The sequence below is a fragment of the Typopeltis vanoorti genome, chromosome 11 (genome assembly GCF_054136105.1).
Source record: "Typopeltis vanoorti isolate ZY-2024b chromosome 11, IOZ_Tvanoo_1.0, whole genome shotgun sequence".
NCBI classification, from domain to species: domain Eukaryota; kingdom Metazoa; phylum Arthropoda; class Arachnida; order Uropygi; family Thelyphonidae; genus Typopeltis; species Typopeltis vanoorti.
In genome coordinates, this window is record NC_143559.1 from 104,343,907 (window position 1) to 104,367,251 (window position 23,345).

At 37.2% G+C, this 23,345-nt stretch overlaps 1 protein-coding gene across 1 annotated transcript in view; it reads right to left on the bottom strand.

Annotated features, from left to right (window-relative positions):
• LOC150101896 (uncharacterized) overlaps positions 1 to 23,345 on the bottom strand; it is a 314,015-nt gene that overhangs the window by 49,006 nt on the left and 241,664 nt on the right. The window contains exon 3 of the mRNA XM_090400719.1: positions 11,559 to 11,625. Coding sequence (XP_090256845.1) covers positions 11,559 to 11,625 — 67 coding nt within the window. The remainder of the gene's footprint in view (positions 1 to 11,558; positions 11,626 to 23,345) is intronic.

Here is a 23,345-nt window from a genome sequence, read left to right on the forward strand (position 1 = left end):
ATTTAATACTTCCTATATTTCGTCCTAGTCACTAGGACATCTACGGGGATTACAAAAACAATTAATGTAACATGCACACAAAAACTTACAATACTGTAAAGATTTTTGTCACAAAGACTTGCGAATTCTCTTTAAAACTGTGTACTTTGGCGAGGAGGCGCTGCAGTCGTGACAGAAGCAGACGACGCTTAGGACTTGATTAGCAAAGTTTCCGCTGTGTGTGGTATCCATTTTTTTTAAATGTGCCCGAAGTGAAAGAATAAGTACAACATTAGTGTTTGAAGGCAAATTATAATGTTTTTGTAGTTTCAAGAATCTTGTAAAGCAAGTTTGTGTCAAGTTTTTCAGAAATAAATAACATCACTAGAGTTACATCAGTGAAATGCGTATGAATGTGTTCTAAAAGTATACGTATAAGCGAGCATTCATTCTGCGTAATGATCAAGACTTTCACCAGCTTTACCACTCATCACAAGTCCGAATTTTACTGGCGCAGTCGATAGGACCTACAAGGTGAGAGCAATTCGTTATGTAAATGCATGCTCCCATGTTTTAGAGTTCTATTTTGATTATTTGGGCGAAAGTCTGTTTTAATACAAAAAAAAAAAAAAAATAGTGTTCGTAGTTTGTTCCATCCTGGAACAGTAGTAGTTTTGATTTCTCGCCAGAGAAAGAATACGTCAGTATTCAAATTTTGTTCCATCCTAGAACAGTAGTACAACAGTTTGGATAAATGAAAAACACGCCAGTGTTCAAGCTATATTTTCGTCCCAGATAGTTCAGAATAGTTGTTTTTTTTTTTTCATTTTAAATTTATTTTGTTCTGCAGTTACCGATTTGTCCTGTTTTGCATGTTAGTTCCATCTTGGAACAGTCAGAACTTGTGATTTCTCGCCAGAGAAAGAACACGACAGTGTTATCATAGTTAATTTTTGCATACTGTTTTGATAGTTCTGTTTCGAGATTTCAGTTATTATATAGTAGCGGTGTAAAATCGGAACTATTTTTTTGTTTTTGTTTTGTTTTTATATATCCACATATATATATATATATATATATTTGTGTATTTGAAAGTGTAGTAAATTGTGTAGTTGAAGTTTTTATCTGATAATATTGTAAGATTTATCTATGTTTACAAATGATATGTTGAATTTAATTATGAGTCCCATAATCGCCAAATGTATACATCTCTTTTTGGGCTTTTAAAAAAAAAAAAAAGAAAAAAAAAAGTGCAATTGATTCTTTTTTTTAGGGTGATTTTTTTTTATCAGTAAAGAGAGTTATTGTTTAGCACCATGACTTATTTAACCAAAGGTAGAAAGGAAGATTTACGTAAATTGGCTGAAGAATTGGGAGAGAAGCCAACTGTTGAAATGAAAGTGATAGATCTTAAAATGATTATTACGGGAAGTAAATTTTATGAAGAAGAATTTGTTAAAGGGATGTTGGAGACGATTATTAGTACCAGACTCGAGGAAGAACTGATGAAGAAAGAATTAGAAGCTCAACGGCGGAAGGAAGAACTAGAAGCCCAATGCCGGAAAGATGAATTGGGGGCCCAACAGAAAAGAGAACAAATGGAGTTCGAGTTGAAGAAACTGGAAATTGAAGCGCGTGTTCAACCAACCTCAACTCCAGTATCCAGTGACAATAAACCATATTGTCTTGAACTAATTAAGCTAATGCCTAGGTTTAGATTACAAGAGGATGACATTGTGATATACCTATCCCTGTTTGAAAGACAAGCTAAGAGAACAAAAATAGATGTTAAAGACTGGATATCATGTCTCTTGACTTTGTTACCATTTGAGATTGTCCAATTAATTGGTAGAGAGTCAGAAGAAAATTGCGAAGATTATGAATATATTAAAACAATTCTACTAAAGAGATTTAGACTGAATCCTGAAAGTTTCAGAAAAAAGTTTGTGATGCACCAAAAGGTTGCTGAAAAATCTTGGAGGGATTTCTGTTATGAAATAACTAATTATTTCGAAGAGTGGATTGGTGGCCTTGATATCAAGGATTTTGAAGGGTTAAAAGATCTAATTATTACGGATCAACTGAAGAAGAAAGTACCACATGAAGTGAGAGAACATCTCTTAGACGACTGGACAAAATTCGTTTCTCCAACTAAGTTAGCTGACAGATTGGACGAATACGACAGTGTTCGTACATCAAGGAAGCCCATCGGAGCTATTCCGAAGGACAAGGTTACTGAAAAGTTTAGACCTTATACTCCACCTGCTGAGCGAACATTCAAAAATAAGTTATCTCCCTCTCAAAGTCCACCGAGATGGTACCAGCCGTGGCGAAATGATGATTCATACAAGCCTCACTACAAACCAACTTGTTTTACTTGTAGAAGGGAAGGTCATATTGCCAAGTTTTGTATGAAAAATAGTCAATCAAAAGGTACTCCTACTACAGCACACAGTAACCTAGTTCAAACGTCTACCACTGGGAATGACGATAAATCAGGTGTGTTGACTGCCAAAATTTCCATTCCAGTATCCAAATCAGTGGACATTGATCGAAATGTAGATGATTTGAAGGTGGTCAAAATCAAATGTGGAAGTAGGGTTTTAAATGGAATAATAGATACGGGAGCGCAAATATCGGTAGTGCGCGAAGATTTAGTGGCAGATACGCCCCATGATGGAGAAAGTAAGATAGAAATATCTTCTGCTTTCGGAGAAAATGAAATAACACCCTTAAGGATTTTTGAAATGAAAATTGATGATAATTTACATGGTAATGTTCCAGTCACATGTGCTGTCTCAAGAAAACTGGTTACCGATCTGCTACTGAGCTCCTCTGCCTATGAAATGCTGGTCGAAAGCGTCGAGCTACATGAGAGTAGTCATCATTGGGAGACACCGGTTCTGAAATCAAAAGATTTAAGCGATAAACGGTCAGAAGATGATGAAGATGAAGACATGCCTTCGAAAATAACCAGTACAGCATTGGCAGTAAGTACGATAGAGTCCCCACCAGGTGAAGAAAATGAGTGTATACCAGAAAAAACAAAATTCGAATTCGGCAAACTTCAAAAGGATGATGAGACGCTTCGAAGGTGTTTTGAATGGGCAAAAAGACAGAAAAATTCCTATGCGTTTGACAATGGGGTTCTGCTTCATAATGAACATATTTGTGGCGAGAATATTAGACAAGTAGTGCTACCGCGTGTGAAACGAGAGAATGTCTTAAAGATGGCACATGAAATCCCTCTTGCTGGCCATCTCGGCGAAAAGAAAACCCGTCAGCGAATCAAGTACTCATTCTTTTGGCCTACCATTAAACAAGACGTGAAAAAATATTGCGAAAGCTGCAAGGAATGTCAAATGAGAAGGACTGCTACATATAGAGATAGAATCCCCATACGACCTATCGTCAGACCAGAAGCTCCGTTTGAGGTATGGAGCGTGGATTGTATCGGACCGTTAGAACCCCCATCGGGAAGAGGACATCGATTCATAATATGTGCTGTTGATTTATGCACTAGATGGGCCGAAGCCATACCTGTCAAGGAAATAAGTGCTAAAACTACATGTAACGTTCTAATGAGGATATTTACTCAGACTGGATTTCCTAAAATGGTCTGTACCGACCAAGGTACGAATTTCACATCTAAACTCACTCAAGCTTTTGAAGATCTGCTAGGCATAGCTCCACGTTTTTCCACTCCAGGACATGATGAATAAGAATATACAGGAACATGGAAGAAACTGGGATTTACATCTTCCCTATCTTCTATTCGCATACCGAGAAGTACCACATAGCACTACTGGGTTATCACCTTTCCAGTTGGTATATGGAAGATTACCTCCAGGCCCCTTATCTTTGTTAAAAGAAATTTGGACTGGTGGACGAGTCATCCCAACTGCTGCCTCTCGCTCGGTTGAAAATTATTTACAAGAGCTTCTTGAAAATCTAAGAAAAGCTCATGAAATTGCATCCGAGAATGCCAAAGGGTCTCAAGAACAATACTCCTCCAGATATAATCTTCGTTCCAAAGAAAAATCCTTCATGGTTGGTGAAAAGGTTTTAGTATTGTTACCTTCATCCTCTCATAAGCTTCTAAATACTTGGACAGGACCTGCTACAGTCGTCCAACTTACTAGACCACATTCTGCGAAGGTTGAGATGAAGGATGGAAGTATCAGGGAGCTCCACATAAATAAGCTTCGACCATATATTCAAAGAATTAATCATGTCGGTCTAGTTTTCGAACTAGATGAGGATTTCGGAACACTCCACTATGCACCTGCTGACAAGATGAATAAATCAGTTGAAGATATTAGGAAACACCTTGAGGATATGGAAGCTCTCTTGACGGAAGAACAAAAACAAGAACTTTTTGACATCCTCCGGAAATATGCAGATGTTTTTAGTTCCAAACCTGGTCATGCCAAAGTTGATGGACACTCCATCAAAGTTACAGAGAACTGTTCCCCTAAGAGACTCAAACCCTATAGGGTGCCAATCACTCTACAAAAGGAAGTAGATCGACAAGTCAAAGAACTGTTAGATATGGGTCTCATTGAGCCAAGTGTCAGTGAATGGGCTCATCCCGTTGTTTGTGTGGCTAAGAAAAATGGAAGTGTCAGACTATGCATTGACTTTAGATTGCTGAATAGTTTTACTATTCCAGATGCTTATCCAATGAAAATAGCTAGAGATTTATTATTTGAGGTAGGACAAGCAAGATTTATCACTGTAGTTGACCTCACCAAGGGATATTGGCAAATCCCTATGGAAAAGGAAGCAAAGCCCTTCACCGCATTCGTGACGCATTCTGGTCACTATCAATGGAATGTCTTACCGTTTGGAATGAAGAACGCTGGAAGCACATTCCAGAAATCATTAGATAAAGCACTAGCTCCTCATAAGGCATACTGCCGATCTTATATCGACGATTTGGCTATATTTTCTAAAACATGGTCTGAACATCTCACCCACATAGATGAAGTCTTCAAAACATTAAGAGAGGTGGGTTTAACAGTAAACCTAGAAAAATGCGAATTCGGGAAAAATCAAGTGAAGTTCCTAGGTCATTTGATTGGATCCGGTCAACATTCTCCAGACCCAGAGAAGGTCGAGGTTATAAAAGGTTTAGCGACACCAGCAACAAAGAAGGAAGTAAGAAGTCTACTTGGACTGGCTAGCTACTACCGTGACTACATACCACAATTCTCCCAAATTGTATTACCACTGACAAATCTGACTAAGAAAAGTGTCCCAAACAACATTCCTTGGACTACTGATGCTGATGAAGCTTTTACGAAACTCAAGGAAGAGCTTATAAAAATGCCTTCTTTGCATACTCCAGATCTCGACAAGCCGTTCCAGTTGTATACGGATGCATCAGCAACAGCAATTGGCGCATGTTTAGCTAAAAACAACGAACAAGGAAAAGAATTGCCCATTGCTTTCTTCAGTAAGAAACTAAATTCCTGTCAAATGAAATGGTCAACCATTGAAAGGGAAGCTTTTTGCGTCTTGGAGGCATTGAAAAAGTTTGACACATGGGTATTTGGTGCTGAAATACAGGTAATTTCAGATCATAACCCTCTGACCTATCTAACTAAAAGTGCCCCTCATGGTGCCAAGTTGTCCCGATGGGCTTTAGCCCTACAACGTTATAATCTGACTGTTACATATAGAAAGGGTAGTCGTCACGGTAACGCTGATGCCCTTTCCAGATTAAAAACTGATATAATTAATTAATGCTATTGGCTTGTTTCTTAATAATGATTATATATTTTCTTGATGTTTAGTTAATGATAATTATATAGTTTTTTTTTGTGTGTGTGGGAGCTGCATCGCACCATAAAGCTCTCACCTCATTTCTTGTATTTTAGAGTCAATTACTCGCCTGAGTTTTTTTTTTAGATGCAACATCGACACTCCTGTGACGGATGTGCTTCCCCCAAAGGGAGCTGTAAAGATTTTTGTCACAAAGACTTGCGAATTCTCTTTAAAACTGTGTACTTTGGCGAGGAGGCGCTGCAGTCGTGACAGAAGCAGACGACGCTTAGGACTTGATTAGCAAAGTTTCCGCTGTGTGTGGTATCCATTTTTTTTTAAATGTGCCCGAAGTGAAAGAATAAGTACAACATTAGTGTTTGAAGGCAAATTATAATGTTTTTGTAGTTTCAAGAATCTTGTAAAGCAAGTTTGTGTCAAGTTTTTCAGAAATAAATAACATCACTAGAGTTACATCAGTGAAATGCGTATGAATGTGTTCTAAAAGTATACGTATAAGCGAGCATTCATTCTGCGTAATGATCAAGACTTTCACCAGCTTTACCACTCATCACAAGTCCGAATTTTACTAATACTAAGCCTAACCACGTGGGTGACACTAAAGTCCTATGGAGCGCCCTCAAAGGGCGGTAGTAGGTGGCCTGGAATGTAAGGTGGGACCTCTGGTGATGAGTGTTTCCCAACTCTTCGGAAGCTTAATGCAACCGTATTTATTAAGATTTGGTTGGTTTTTGAGAGCTGCTGCTGCTTCTAAGAAAAGTCTCTCTTTCTTGAATTTGCTGTGGTGGAGCATGGTGGTTTTCTTCCATGATACTCTGTGGGCGGTGTCCAAAACATGGTCTGCCAAGCCTGAATGGCCATAGTTATGTTTAACGATGTACGACTTGTGTTCCTCCAGGCGGATGGATGCTGATCTGCCTGTCTGTCCAAAGTACGCAAGCTTACAGGAACAGGGTACTTTGTAAACTCCAGGAAGAGAGAGAGGAGGGAGCTGATCTTTCGTAGAACGGATAAGGATAGCAAGTTTGCGGTAGGGCTTATATGCTGTGTGTAGGTTATACTTTTTTAGTATCTTGGCTATTTTTTCCGAAGTACCACGGATGTAGGGTATGGTGATGGCATTTTTAAAATCTTGTTGACGAGAGGGACGGGGAAAGGTGGAGGAATTGATTTTTTTTTGATACTGTATTCGCTGTAGCCATTGGAGAGGAAAGTTCTGTGTATGTGGTTAAGCTCAGTAGTGAGGGAGATTCCACTGGAACAAAGATTGTGGGCTCTCTTGGTAAGAGTTTTAATGATGCCATATTGTTGCGAGGGGTGGTGGTGGGAGAGTTTGTGAATGTATCTGCCTGTGTGTGTGGGTTTTCTGTATACAGTGAAGGCAAGTGTATCATTAGGCAGGCGTGTGACTAAGGTGTCTAGGAAGGGTAAACAATTGCTCTTTTCCTTTTCCATAGTAAACTGGATTCTTGGATGTAGGCTATTGAGATGACTGAGGAAGGAGTCTAACGTGTCTGGGCCATGAGGCCAAATAGAGAACACATCATCTACATATCTTAGCCAGATAGAAGGTTTGAGTGGGGCTGAGTCTATGGCTCGTTTTTCAAAATCTTCCATATAGAAATTGGCAAGGGGAGGGTGAGAGGGGGGGAACCCATGGCGGTTCCCTCTATCTGCTTGTAGATTTTGTTCTTCCAAGAGAAATACCCAGAGTTGATGGCAAAGAAAAAGAGATCTAAGATGTCAGGGGGGAAATCGTTTTCTAAGAGAGATAAAGTGTCAGTTAAGGGAATATTGGTAAACAAAGAGGAGATATCAAGGCTTACTAATATGTCTGTATTATTCAAGGTTAAATTTTCTGTGAGGGCTTTAAAGTGGGTTGAGTTTTTTTATATAGGAAGCGGAATTTCCGGTGAGGGGGGACAGAGAGTTGGCCAGCTGTTTAGACAGTTTGTAACAAGGTGCATTGGTGGCATCTACTATAGGTCTGAGTGGGGAATTGGGTTTGTATATTTTTGGTAAACCGTATATTCGGGGGGACGGGAACGGAAAGGTTTAAGTTTTTTCGTGACGTCAGGGGGCCAGGAGGTTACTTTTTTAAGTAAGATTTTTAATTTTTTAACTTGTGTTTTTGTGGGGTCGTGTTCTAGCGGGATGTAGGTAGCGCGATCGCGGAGGATAATGTTCATTTTACGATTGTATTCGCTATTATTAAGAACGACTGTGCGAATACAATCGTAAAATGAACATTATCCTCCGCGATCGCGCTACCAACATCCCGCTAGAACACGACTCCACAAAAACACAAGTTAAAAAATTAAAAATGGGAGCCCTAACCAACTCTTCCAAAATCTACACCACCACTCCTGAGATACTGATTGGTCAATAGTTGGATATATCAGTCTTTGTACCACCCTTGTATAGTGGCATTATCATATATTCTTTTCACTCGTGTGGAATCTTCCCTGTTCTGAGATTCAAATCATACAGCCAGGTCAAAGGAATAGCCAGTTCAGCTGAATAATCTTTAACATCCATGCTGATATCCCATCAGTTCCTATTGCAAAATTCTCAGTTTGTGTAATAGCTGCAGTACTTCCTCCTCATACAGTGAAGAGGTAGTGGTGAGTTCAATGTTGCATATATCAGGTTGATAGGTTTTAGCAAAATGGCTACTCATTCATTTAACAATCATTTCTGCATCAGTCACCCACATACCATCTGGATTCAGTAGAGTTGTTCTTTCAAATTCATTCTTTCTTTTACTTGCAGCATATCGATAGAATTATTTTGAGTCATCTTTAACTTGCAGAGCCAGTTTCTTTTCATACTCAGACTTAGCTTTATGTACAACGCTTGCGACTCTTCAGGCCTGCTGCTTATAATTATCATAATTGACATCATCCTTATGCACATGTTATTCTTTCTGCATCATCTTTTTCTTATGAATCTCTTGCTTAATTAGATTACACATCCATTTCACTCATACTCTATTTATTCTTTGAAATCTATGTATGACGTTAGGAATTTGAAAAAGTGACTAAAACAACACAGAGGATTACCTGGTTACTGAAGAACATTCTTACAAGCAGAGAAGTTATTATACATATCCATATAGTGCACAGATATGTCATCTGATTTCTTGGGGATGAGGAAGAGGCAGAGAGGATACAGATGTGAGTGACCAAGATGAAGGTAGTTCTACGGAAGGTTCCATATAAGAATAAATTGATTTAAGTTCCTTAAATGATTTTTTATAGGATCATTGATACAGAGGAAATTTTTAAGTACATGACTCGTGGGGCTGAACTAGCGGTCATCCCTGGAAATTGAGTAAGAGTGTAGTGTAGTTAGCAAGGATGTCAGGACCAGATTATTTGCTTGGAGAATGATGAATGAGTGGAATGGGTTTGCTGGAATGAAGTATGACAGGTATTGTATGCGTGATAGCTAGTGGTCTGTGAAATGTTTGGTGGGTCTCTTGCAATGAGTCTGTGGACTTCATGAAGCTTAATTAAAATGGATTACACTGATTTACAAAGGAAATGGCTTGTGACATTTATAGACTTTTGGAACATGGTAATTATAAAGACATTTGTAAAGGTCTTTACAATTGCTTTTTTGTTCTTTTTATTGATTTTTTTTTTTTTGCATAGTCCAGAAACCCTACTCTAGATACAGAACAAGGATCTCTTTCAAGCCACTCCAGTCCTGCAATGAGCAGGAAGGTGGCCACACACTGGGCAATGAAATTCATCTCCCACATAAAAACAGTCATCACACAATGCCATGCTAAAACACTTGGCTGACCAGGCTGGCAATTTATTTAACACCAAATAAGAAAGGTTGGATGGCATTGATCCCAAGTTTAAGACTACAGCACAGGAATTATTATTTGACAGACTAAGTAACACAGCTAATACATTATGTTGACTTGCATTTATGTTCATGCAAGAATGGATGTTAGTTATAAATGAAGCTAATAATTCAAGAATTTAAAGATATTTTAATAATAGAATGAAAGTGAGAAAAATTTTGAAACTTTGAAATTTAATAAAGCTCAGGGATAGACAGAATATACACCCACATATTATGCAAGGAGAGAGAGAGAGAGATGAACACGTGATTAGTTGTTTTAATGATGAAGACTTAATTACTGAGAGATAATTATGTAAAGCAGAATGTGCTAGAGGGGACTCAAGGGTATGAGCTGGATCTTGTTAGAGGATCGGAAGAGCTGTCCTTAACTAAGGTGGCTACATTGCCTCTGATTGGGGAAGTGATCATGTGAACTTCACTTGGGAGGTAGAAAAACATATGGAGAAAAACAGTTCGATTATATCGATTCCAAGCGTAAGCTTGGTCATAAAAAATTCAGTTTAATCCTTTATCCAAGTGTGAGCAAACAAAGTTTGCACCTGAAAGTATCTTCAAGACTGAGGTAAGGTGGTACAACACCAGGAAACTCCTTGCAAAGGTGGAGCAAGATACCAACACTCCTATCTCAGTATCTCCCATAATGCAAAACACAGCTCCACCTTTGCAAGTAAGGTGTTGTGCCACGTTACCTCAATCCTGAAGATACTTTCAGGCACAAACTTTGTTTGCTCACACTTGGATAAAGGATTAAACTAAATTTATTATACTCTAACCAAGTGAAAAATAAACTTTCAACATCTTTCTCTAAATCCAGAGTAATTTATTAAAAAAAGGGTGGCACACCATTTGGCAACTCCTATAGGTAGAGATGACCTGCTAATGCTTCTGCCTGGTATCTCAACTTTGGCCTGGCTCCCACTGAAGAGACCTCAATAAAGGTCGAAACTACTCTGGGTTGTGGCCCTTCCCTTAATGCATAATATTAGACATATCTGCAAGGAGATGTGTTTTGCATTATGGGAGATACTGAGATAGGAGTGTTGGTAGCTTGCTCCACCTTTGCAAGGAGTACCCTGGTGTTGTACCACCTTACCTCAGTCCTGAAGATATTTTCAGGCGCAAACTTTGTTTGCTCACACTTGGATAAAGGATTAAACTAAATTTATTATACTCTAACAAAGTGAAAAATAAACTTTCAACATCTTTCTCTAAATCCAGAGTAATTTATTAAAAAAAGGGTGGCACACCATTTGGCAACTCCTATAGGTAGAGATGACCTGCTAATGCTTCTGCCTGGTATCTCAACTTTGGCCTGGCTCCCACTGAAGAGACCTCAATAAAGGTCGAAACTACTCTGGGTTGTGGCCCTTCCCTTAATGCATAATATTAGACATATCTGCAAGGAGATGTGTTTTGCATTATGGGAGATACTGAGATAGGAGTGTTGGTAGCTTGCTCCACCTTTGCAAGGAGTACCCTGGTGTTGTACCACCTTACCTCAGTCCTGAAGATATTTTCAGGCGCAAACTTTGTTTGCTCACACTTGGATAAAGGATTAAACTAAATTTATTATACTCTAACAAAGTGAAAAATAAACTTTCAACATCAGTAAGCTTGGTCAGTTGCTGCTCAATCCAGGTATTTGCTTACGCTTGGAATCGCCGAACTTTATATAGTTTCTATATTCGGCATGAAACTCTTTGAGTTTCTTATTCGGCTAAGAAAAAATATGGGATATAATATCCCTTAACTTAAATAATACTTTGTGTTTGAGTATTGATGAGATAAATTGCCAAGAGAGAGAGAGACATCTTGTAAACTCAAAACTTCAAGAAATGTTAAAATGATTCTTAATTAAGATTTATAGCAGCTTTGTCAATATTTATGCTAAAATCTTTCCAAAATAATCTTACCTGTGGCTTCCGTCGAGTTAGTTCCATTAATACTCTGCCAGGCTTCTATAGACAAACTAAACTTTCCCTATGGTAGAAAAGATATTCATTAAGAAAGCACTTCATTAAAGTTTCAAAACTAAAATTCACCATATTTAAAATTATGAGGATACGGGAAAAGTAGTGATAAAAGAATTTTTATCTTCAAATTCTTATTCTTAAATATAATTACAGTACAGTAACGAGGGTATGAAGCGGCTGTGGCAAGTGTCCAACTTGTGTCCCCCTAACCCAAATATGACAAAACTTTTGAAAAATTTAAATGTAACAAGTTAAATTTTACTAAATGCAATATGTTAAATACTTACTATTAACTCCATCAAAATGAGTTGCACTGTGTTGCAGAATTCGTGTGTCTAAAGCAGCGTATTGCTGCAATTTAAAAATATAAAATAAATATAAAATAGGGGAATTTTATATCTATTTATTTATTTTTATTTTTTAAGTTTTGCGCCCCAAACCTAGTTGCACCCTTGGCGGGCGCCTCTTTCGCCCTGCCCTCGTTATGGCACTGTATAATTACCAGTTATATAATTTTTTTCCCCTACACATGCTTGAACAGGACTGGTCTAATAAATGATTCAACTGCCTTTTGGTATTGATTGTCATAGGCTGATTTTCCTCAAGATTTGTACCCTTCACTCGTCACTTGAGATTATATCTTAAGTGGCTATTATATCTTAACTTCACACATGGCACAAGTTGGTTGAATCCCCTGCATATGGACTAGACCAGTGATGGCGAACCTTTTTACCCAGGTGTGTCAAATATCTTCTTTTTTTTTTTTTAACATTGACACTGTTGATGTGCCACTTGCATACATGCATTATAAATTTAACTACATAATCATAGATGGTGACTTATACATATCATATTGGGCTATTTATTTAATAGGACATTGATGTAAAATCTATGAATTCATATTATACAATTAATTGAATAAAGTGAAATTACAAACTAACATTACATTTAAAGACTTTTCTGTTGCTGAGTACTGGTGGAAAGTTGCTTTATAGAAGGGCTATAGCGTGTACATTCTAATGCTACACAGACAGCACTCAAATCATTACTCAGTCTATTTCTCCCTTTCGATATGATATTATTTAAGGCAGAAAATAGAGTTTCACAAGAGTATGTAGAAGAGAAAATTGCTAGAAAAGCTTTAGCAAAGATTTTAAGAGCATGAAAGTTTTCGGGAAGGCTATTCCACACGCTTAGAATTCCACAGTCTTTACACGCGGTGTCATGCAGACGTTCCCGCTCAAGTTCTAATTTATTTCTAAGAGCAATAAACTTTCTTTTCTAGATAGGATTACACTGGAAGTCGGCTAGTTGCATTTCTAGATCTTTTAAATCCAACCACTCAAAGCCAACACACACACACACACACGCACGCACGCACACGCGCACGCACGCACACACACACACACACACACACGCACGCACGCACGCACGAGACGAGAACTGGTGCTTTCAAACTTGAAAAAAAAAAAAAAAAAAAAAAACCATACTACTGATCTCACTCGATGTACAAGGAGCTCTTCGATGCTGCGCGGTGGCCAGTCATGATCAATCAATCAAGATATTTAAAAGGCCCAAAACTTACTCTATCTTACAGAAAATTATTTTACAGGCAGAAGAGCAACCGTGACATTAAAAACCGCTGCTTTACAGCGAAAGAAGTCAAACGAGGCTTCTGGAACATCCAGTACGACTCGCTATTAAGACTTCCTTTCACTACTGAAACCAAAGTTTCAGTAGTGAAAGGAAGTGAAAGTAGTGAAAGTTGGTCCCCGAATCATCGCATCACAGGCGAAAGCCTGTGATGCGATGATTCGGGGACCAACGGCTTACAATTAGAAGTAACGACCAAGGAAGAACTCTTTAAAACTGCAGAGCGGGCACGCGAGAAGAAGTTACCTTCAATAGCACCAAGTCTAAAGTGCTCCACATCTCACGCAAAAAAAAAAAAATAAAAACAACTTGTAACGGTCTTCCTAAACGGGGAAGTTCTCGAGGTAGCCAGTGAAATACCTTGGAGTAACAATAGATGAAACATTTACCTTCAATAAGCATATTTCATATGTAGCCGAAAAAAGCTTACAAATAGTAAACCTTCTAGCTAAATTTGCAAGGATTAATTAAAGAGATTAGGCTAAAGAGCTCTGAAAACAATATATAGTGGAGCTATACTACCATTGATATCTTATGCTGCACCTGCCTGGAAACATAGACTAAAATCAAAGAAAAACCGATAAAAGCTAAACAGAGTTCAACCTTATAGCCATATGTATAATTAAAGGATACAGGACAATATCTTTCGAGGCAGCTTGCGTTATGTCAGCTCTAACACCGATCTGCCTGAAAATACAAGAATTCTCTCTTATGTATGAAGTCACTTCCGGAAGATATAACGAAAATTACAACGTTGATCCGCTACGAACATCCGCTTCACTACAGTAGATGGCGTCGCCCAGCAAAGAGAGCATATATTAAGGAGAAGGAAAGGAACCATACATCGTTAATAAAACAGACAAGAAATCTGGTTTGGAATTTCACTCTATTGGGACATGGATCAGCTGGCTAAAGAAGCGGCTAGAAACAAGTTACCAAAAGTACTTGAAATCTGCTATAAAAATAGTTGCAGAAGAAAGAAGCCTAAACTTGTGGGAAGAAGAAGAAGAATGGAAAACATCAAAAAACTGATCATCAACAAAAGAATTCTTGTTAAATATCAGAAGCAGACTCCGGCTGAAAAAACACGCCAACTCTCCAGGTTTAACCACACTACTAACGGGACATGGAAACTTAAGACATTACCTACACATATTCCATATCCTGGAATCCCCATCATGCATTTGTTGTCCGCACCTTCAACAGACTGATCACATACGACTGTCAGCTACTGGATTCCATCCGGATGCCCCTAATACAACACGTCATCACTTCTGGAGACAAGTGACCAGTGTCAAAACAGAGACTTATCCAGAAGTATTACACAGAATTAATTAAATTCGCCAATAAAACCAACTTCTAGCCGTTGTAATGTAATATAAATTCTGATATTGTGTGAATTATATAGTGTAAATATATGCATATATAAAAATAAAAATATAAATATGGATGTAAAGGTCGGAATAATGTACATATAAATTTAATAAGAATATCGATACAAAATTGGAAATATAAATGTTAATCAGTACTTGGAGGCTACATGTAATATATGCATTATATGCAACGGAGCATGTAGGAATAAGTTACCTCCTGGTAAGGGTACTATTGGGAGGAAACCGCACGCACGCACGCACACACACACACACACACACACACACACACACACACACTGTACTGATTAACATTTATATTTCCAATTTTGTAACGATACACACACACGCGCGCGCGCGCAACTTATGTCACTTCCAACCATTAGGACTTCTAAAGACAAGTACGGAAATGATCAGAAACAACTGAAGGCGTGGTGTAGAAGACAACTTCAGTGATTCATTCTTTGGCAGAGCTGGTGAACCTGCAACTGATTTTGGACTAAGTAATGTAGGCATAGTTTTCTTTTGCCACTAAATACGGTCGTCCGATTGAAACCAAAATTGACAGCAGAGAGAGTTTAGTATGCATCTTACATTGCAAATTTCAATTAACCAGAATTAAATTATAGTCTTTGTATAATTTCGGAATGTTTAGCTAAAATTTGACCCTGAAAATGGCGGTCGTCGTGGAACGAAAACTGAGAGACAAAGGAATTTTAGGATGGATTCCAAAGACTGAATTTCATTAATATATCCTGCCAGAGCTGACTAATAACGTGCACGGACAGACCAAATGAATCTATAATAACAGATGCTTACGCATTTTTCCAAACGCACCTAAGAATATAAAATCTTCCATTACTGTACAACGTCTACCTAATTTTTGTACTATTGATCAAATGTTTTGTTGATGATGATTCTGCGAAAACACTTAGAAGGATATTCTTAGCATCCCGAGAATTCCAATATGTACCAGATAAGAATCAAATACTTCAGCAGAATATCGAGAATGTCAAAGATGTTATTTAGAGAATCGTTTACCAAGAATTGTCCAATGTGAATTTATCAGCGGTAGCTTGAATGTTCAACGAAATTTCTTGGGATTTCCTTATTCTAATGTAGGACATCTATGTGGAGATTAGTAGGAAATTACAAAGAAACTGGATAATCATTTTGCGTCTTATGTAACACCTTGATTTCAATTCAGATAATGTAGCCATTGCTTCCGTAATCAAATCCTGTTCTTGTTTTCTAGTATGACATTTTTCGTTTTTCTTGGAGAGCGATATTCAAGTCTTGGAATTTCTGGAAATATGAAAGGTTATATGTACAACGAATTTCCTAAAACGAATTAAAAGGAATATAAAAAGGTGCTGGAGTTTGATATAAAAGCTGGACAGAGACTCATACAATTGAGTAGTGAACAGAATTTAGATCGTGTAACATCTCCGCTTTACAATGAAGATCTTGGTAAGTGATGTTTTGCCATATATTTTAAGTTGATTAGATAGTAGAGTGTGTAAAAAAGGAAAGCTTATGACAATTAGTTTTTCTGTTATGAAACTAATTATCATATTTATACTTTTTTTTTACATAAAAAAGTACAACAGAAAAATTAATTTCAATGTACTTATTGTTTTAATAATAATAAGTACTAAGTACTTGGCAAACGTGTAGAAATGAATGGCAAACGACTATAACAAAATTTTATTTTGACTGCAAAGTTTTAAATATTTGGTTTTGGATTCTCAACGATGATAAAACAATGGAAGTGTTTAAGGTTTCATCTTTAAGGCTATAAAGTACCGATCTCGTTCAAGGGTAAAGATGCAAGACTTAAATCCTCCAACGTCTTTTATTCCCAACGGGAATAAGCGGAGACATTTTAGCCCTAGGTAACTTTGTTTTGGAAGGTCAGTAGTCAGTCGGTCTACACCCTTAATTTTATTGGTAGCTGATCTTAATGCTATCAATGAATTCATAGGCATCATACATAAAAACAAAAGTTTTATTCCATACTCGGCTAATGCTTCATAAATGCTTATATAACTCCTTTGTTAAAGTTCCATAAACAGGCAAACGTTTAGCCAGGATGAGTTATCTTCCCTCATAGTTGTTTTTAAGGAGTTTGTCAATTATATATCCGTCTAGTGAGTACTAATATTAGTGTTAACTATTAGTGGTTGTTGAATTGAGAGCGTCAGCACCATTTTCTTGAAAAAAGTATTGTAAACATTTCAAAAAATGTAAAAATAGAAAATGCAATGATTAAAAACATAATGAAAGTAAAACAAAAAAAAATGTAGTACACGATGAAGTAGTACAATGACAATTGTAATTGAAAGAGACAAATATCTTTGGAGAAGTGTTTGAAATAGATAAGTGCAACAATAGGTGAAGCACATTCTGATATTAATCCAATTTCCGTTAATGGAATAGAAAGTTGTTGATACAATAGCACGTCAGTTATATACGACATTCTATTCTTTTTAACCACCACAACGTACGTTTTTCATAAGATTTCATATTTTTCATATACAAGATTTGTCTCTTATGTGAATTCCAATCATTCATGGGTGGAATTCACATAATTTGTGAATTCTACAAATTCACAAATTATTTGCAAAAAAAATTTGCATTTGATGATGCAAATAGGTTTTTTCAAATTATTTGAAAAAACCTATTTGCATCATCATCATTATTATTTTACTCGTATTTATTTTTCTTCGTCATGATTTATAGCTTCCATGTTCGAAACAAAATTTAAAAAATTATATAATAATTTTACACGGGTTTTAGTAGCAGCCTTATTCTCCTTTAGGGACAAGGCACGCATTCTTTAAGCGTTTGGAGAAGACTGTGACAATTGATCAGCGTGTAAAAATGTAAACTCCGACTGTGTGTGTGTGTGTGTGTGTGTGTGTGTGTGTGTGTGTGTGTGTGTGTGTGTGTGTGTGTGTGTGTGTGTGTGTGTGAATGCATGCGTGCGTGCGCGCGCTAATTATTCAGTCATTAGTATTGTTTATAAATGAATCGTTCTGAGTTGTGTTTTCTAATTGCAGTTCACGGTGCTATTCGTAGCAGCTGTCATAACAACTGGAGTGTTTGCAGACAGATATGGAGGAGGAGGAGGAGGTTATCCTGGAGGAGGCTATGGTGGTGGGTATGGAGGAGGTGGATATGGTGGAGGAGGTTACGGTGGTGTAGGTGGCGGCAAAGGAGGCTATGGAGGTGGATTTGGAGGCAGAGGCGGATATGGTGGATTTGGAGGTGGAAAGGGCTAAAGAATCCAAAGGACGGAACACTTCCAGAAAAAAAAAAGTAACTGTTCTTTACATATTGATCGAAACAATTCTAAAAAAATTACTTAGTTTTAGTTTAAGTCTATTACCATTTAAAGAACTGCAATTTAATTTGCATAAAAGAAAAAAAAAACAGTGTCCGGTTTAAAATTAGTTTAAATCAATTTTTTGTTTGTTTGTTTGTTCATCGTTATTTTTTACTTTTTTTTAGATTACTGACTGGAGTCTCGATTTTCGGCACTTGAATGGATGATGGCGTTATATCTCTAGGAGCTTTACTTTCACTAACACTAATCAGCTCAATTCATTCCTTTTGCAATATGTACTTTGAATTTTAGTTATTTGAAATAAAATATTAACGAATAGCAAGTTTCGCTTTCTTTGTTTAGAAACTCAACACGCTTTTATACATAAATTATTTCAGAATGCAGTTGAAGTCCTTATAACAATCAATAAACACACAATATTTTAAAAAGAAAACAAACATAAGAAATAATGTCATTTAAAATTATACCTTTGTAGTATTCATCAGAAAAATGACGCTGCTATACTAGACTCCTTTCGACACTGCTTACATTTATGGAGTGGATGAAATATGTACAAACATATTTTCTGAATACTGCTTGTCAGTTAAGATTATAATGTTTGAACAGCTTCTTTTACGAACCACATGGTTAACTTTCTTTATTCGGGTTCATCTTGTACTTCAAAATGTCATACCATCTGACAGAGAATGTTTCATTTCTTAACAGAAATAATATGTATTTTGTAATTTGTACATAGCAGAATGAAATCACATATGGAAAGTTAGACGGAAAACACTGAAAGCCAATTAACCCCCCCCCACACACACACCTTCAGATAGAAAAAAAAAAAAGACTGCGACGAAAATGGTAATTTCTTCCCGAAACAGTGGTTTTTGCTATTGTTCTTTCAGCACAATAGCAAAACAGAAAGCATAAAATAGTTCAAATTGCTTGGACGTTAATTTCATGCAACTTAACTAACTCAACTGTATTTTGGAGATAAATACATTCTAATCTTTTGTGACGTAAAAAACACCTATCTTAACCTACTCATCCATCCATCCTAGGCTGGGTTGAGTTCTCCCCTATTCAGGGGGGCTTACAGATATAATGCAGCAGGGTCACCACTCCTTGCTGCACCCCCCCTAAGGGCAGTATTTCTGACTGTAGTCCATGTGTGTTCACGGGGTCGGGTTGCCTGTTCTTGGGGGGACGAAAAACTCGAGTTTCCGGTTAAGAAACCCTTACCCCCCTACCTCCTTATGAGTCCGGCTAACTCACCTTTAGTCGAAAGAGACCAGATAAAGGTTCCTCACGTCACTGACGGGATTCGACCCCAGGTCTTTCCGACTATAAGTATCTTAAGAAACATAACCAATTAACCCATTTTTAGTAGTTCCTACAGACATTTTACAGTTTTTACAGAGGAAGTTTTTTTGTATGGTTAAAACAAGTTACAACTTGGGGGGGGGGGGCCCATAAATCGTCAAAACAGTGTTGGCTCTCTGCCAGCTGCATAAACCCGAAGGGCTTTTCAACTTAGAGGTGAGCTAGCAGAACTTATACCGGTAAACAGGCAAACTGGTTACAAGAATACACAATTTACTGGCATAATATACTGTCATCAGAATTTTAATGGCGTCTAATATAACAACGTTCGTTGTAAAACAATGAACCAAACATAATGTATGGCATCATACGTACATAATGGAATCCCTTTCCATTTTTTAACGTATCACTAGAATGAATCACGGATTTGAGCTTCTGATACAAAGCCTCATTAAAAATAAAAATAAATTTGCAACAGAAAATTTTTTATCATCTTGAACTACAATTTGTGAGTCATTCTAGGAAAGGAATTCGTATGATCTTAGTTTGTTCGTTCGAAGCAGCACAACACCTTTGTGCTGCTTCGAACGAGCTGATGATTTCTTGTAACCTTTCACTAATTCTCAGTGATGATTTCAGCGTGTAGAATCCCCACTGCTGAGGAAGGCCCCTCTCTCACCCTCCATCTCTAATAGTGGAGGGTTGGGTCTACTTCTCCCATGGTGAGCGAGTCCATCTTGCGAGAGTGCATATTTGCATGTATGCGTGCGTGAAATACACCCTCTGTCCATAAAGAAACCGAAAATTTCGAAAATAGAAGAAACTAGTGGCGCAACGTGTTGTATCTTTTTGTTGTCGAAAGCAGCAACCCTAATTACTGTTGTGTTCATTGTTTATGACATTTGTATCATTAGAAGCCGAGTTATAATGCCAAGAGTGGTAGTTTATTTTGACGAACGGTCGGAAAATGAGTTTCAAACAGAGAGCTGCGATTGACTTGTGTTAAACTTGGTAAAAGTTTTACCGAAACGCATCAAATGCTTCAAAAAGCATACGCTGATGAATACTTATCCGTCCTCAAGTTTACGAGTGGTTTAAGTGATTTCAAAGTGGTCGTGAGACGCTTGAGGACGACGAAAACCCGGGCCTTCCAAAAATTGCACTGAGCGAAGTTAACATCCAAAAAGTGCGTGATTTCATCAAAGAAAACCCGAATGACGAAAAGTGGTGTTTTGAGTATGAGCCCGAAACAAAGCGCCAGAGTGCTGAGTGCAGACCGCCAGAAGAGGGTCAAAAGAAGTCACTTGGAGAAGTCAAAAGTAAAAACGATGCTGATTTGTTTCTACCATTCCAAGGGCATTATCGACAAAGAATTCGTTCCGCCTGGCCAAACGGTCAATAGTGAGTTTTATCTCGAAGTTTTGAAACGATTGATCGCGAGAATTATTCGCGTACGGCATCAATATTGTGACGACCGACCGTTCATCAAAACACGCTGTCACTCTTGGTACTATAACTCGACTTCTAATGAAACAAATATCATAAACAATTGACACAACACTAATGAAGGTTTCCGCTTTCGACAACAAAAAGATACAACAGGTGGCGCCACTAGTTTTTCTATTTTCGAAAAGTTCGGTTTCTTTTTGGACAGAGGGTGTACTTCACATCCATATCCAAGACGAGATTAGAGCCAGTAGCCTTTTGGCTGGAGAAGGGATACGCTAACCGCTTGGACAACCAGATCGGCTGAATTCTGAACAGGACTCGTGCATACGCACTGCGGAACTGCAGCACCCCCAATTTTTCTCGATATATAAATATATTTATTAATTTATTTATATTTGCTTGTAATATTTAATTTTATCACCAACAATTCTATACAATTCACTTATTTTGTAAAAAAAATAATAAAAATCCATCTTGTAGCACTTTGGAGGGCGAAGAACGCTAGCGGCACTGTGTTTTCCACAATGTCATATTGCGCAAGTATATGCACGTCATAGTGACATGCGAGCTGTTAGCATAATACGGCATTGTCCGTCGCGCAGTTCCACTGTTGTTTATATGGAGTTTGCGCCAGTAGTAGAGTGTTCGTAGTGCTTATCGTGTTTACTCCGTCTCTTTAAATATTTGAACATTACAATTAAAGAAATAACATTTGTTATAGTAGTTTTTAAGTAATTTTGAATTATACTAAACTGTATAATTTGATCGATAATAAACAACATTTTTTCATATTTAATTTTTTTTTAAATTTTTACCATAATTTTCATATTTTATCCAAACACGTATAACTGTACTTACACTGTGTATGTATATTTCGAAAATTGCAGCATCCCCCAAGATTTCAAGCCACGAGCCGCCACTGATTCTGAATATTAAAACAAAGGAAACAACAACAACAACAACAACAACAACTAAGAATAAGCAGTGGAATGAAAAAGTGAAATGAATCAAACAAAGCATATGCATTATGTTATTGGGGGAAAATAAGGAAGCCGTTAATCATCGGCAATCATAAACCAAAGTGCGTTTCATAACAGCATCCTTTAATAGCAACTTAATTGGCTTGTGCTCTGTAAATAACATTTTGTTGTTGTTGTTGTTTGTGCTACCATTATGTATACTTTTTCTTGCACCATTAAAGTGGCCCAAGGGAAATGTGTATAGTACCAGCGTAAAGAGTCAATTTGATTAGGGATTCTAAATACCACATTTCACTAATTTTCAACAAGCAAGGGATAAATCAATAATAATAATAATACGTGACACTTCCAAGGATTCATCGTGGGAGAGCACAGTACTCTATTGCCCACCACCATCATTATTCTAATTTCAATTCGTTTTGACAATAAAAATGGAATTTATAATAAAAAAAAATTCTCTTATCAATCATTTTAGATCGAAAACTGGTTTTGCGAGTAGTTGACGAAATTTTATACGAGTATATAATACAAAGCACTGTACAGTATGCCGTTTTGTATTATAGATAAACAATAATTCTACAGTCCAGATCAACACCAGACAGCATATTATTTTAATTAATTATATATGATTTAAATCTGATTATATATATTCAAGGAAATATATGGAGTGGTTGTACTGTAAAATTCCGAAGAGTGTGTCAAACGTTATTGCTGTTATAACCCGATGACTCGGTTTTTTATTTCTATATTCTAGACATATAAGCCTTACGTATTAGTTTTCCGTAACAAATAGTTTGTTTGAAACGAAGGCTTAACAAATTTTAATACGGATCCTAAATACGGTACTAAATTTTATCATTTCATCCACCCAAAGGTAGAGTTATTGTAATATGTAATTTCGAAAACTTTTACCTCTTTGTGTCCGTGCCTATAATCCTATCAGAAGAAAGATTGGAATGAATCTTCAAAGTTTTGTAGTTGGCAATTCAAAAGTGCCAACCTGGTTGGTTAAGTGGATAACGAATTCACTCTACAACCAACAGGGTGTGAGTCTAAATCCCAAAGTGCATGTTGTAAATGACTTGAAGTGGTACTATTCTGAGTATTGCAGGCATGAAGTTGTTTGCAAAAGTTCCACGTCCGGCCGGTTTCTAGAATAAGGTTTAAGGATTACCTGAATCCTTAGCTCATGCACCCACGGTACTAATACTAATCTCAGTAGTAATATCACCCTTTGCCCACCTGTAGTACTAATACTAATGTTATCATTGATACATCCAAGGAACTATACGATAACAGCCTTCATAGGTGAAGATTCATATTTAAAAAAAAAAAAGTCAACAAAATCCACCGCCTCAGAGTCTCGGAATCACATTCCTACAGATCAGCAGACAAAAAAAGAATACTTTTTTGCAAAATGCGTAATACAAAAATATGTATTACGCATTTTGCAAAATGAAAACATAATTAATTAAACAGAATTCCGAGTCTGTGGTCTGTGTATACCACATAGCCACAGAGACCATTTCCACAGAGGTATGTCATACGAAGTGTTGTACACTTCGTATGATATACGTTTTTAGCCGCTAGAAGATGTAATTAACTGGAATATACCATT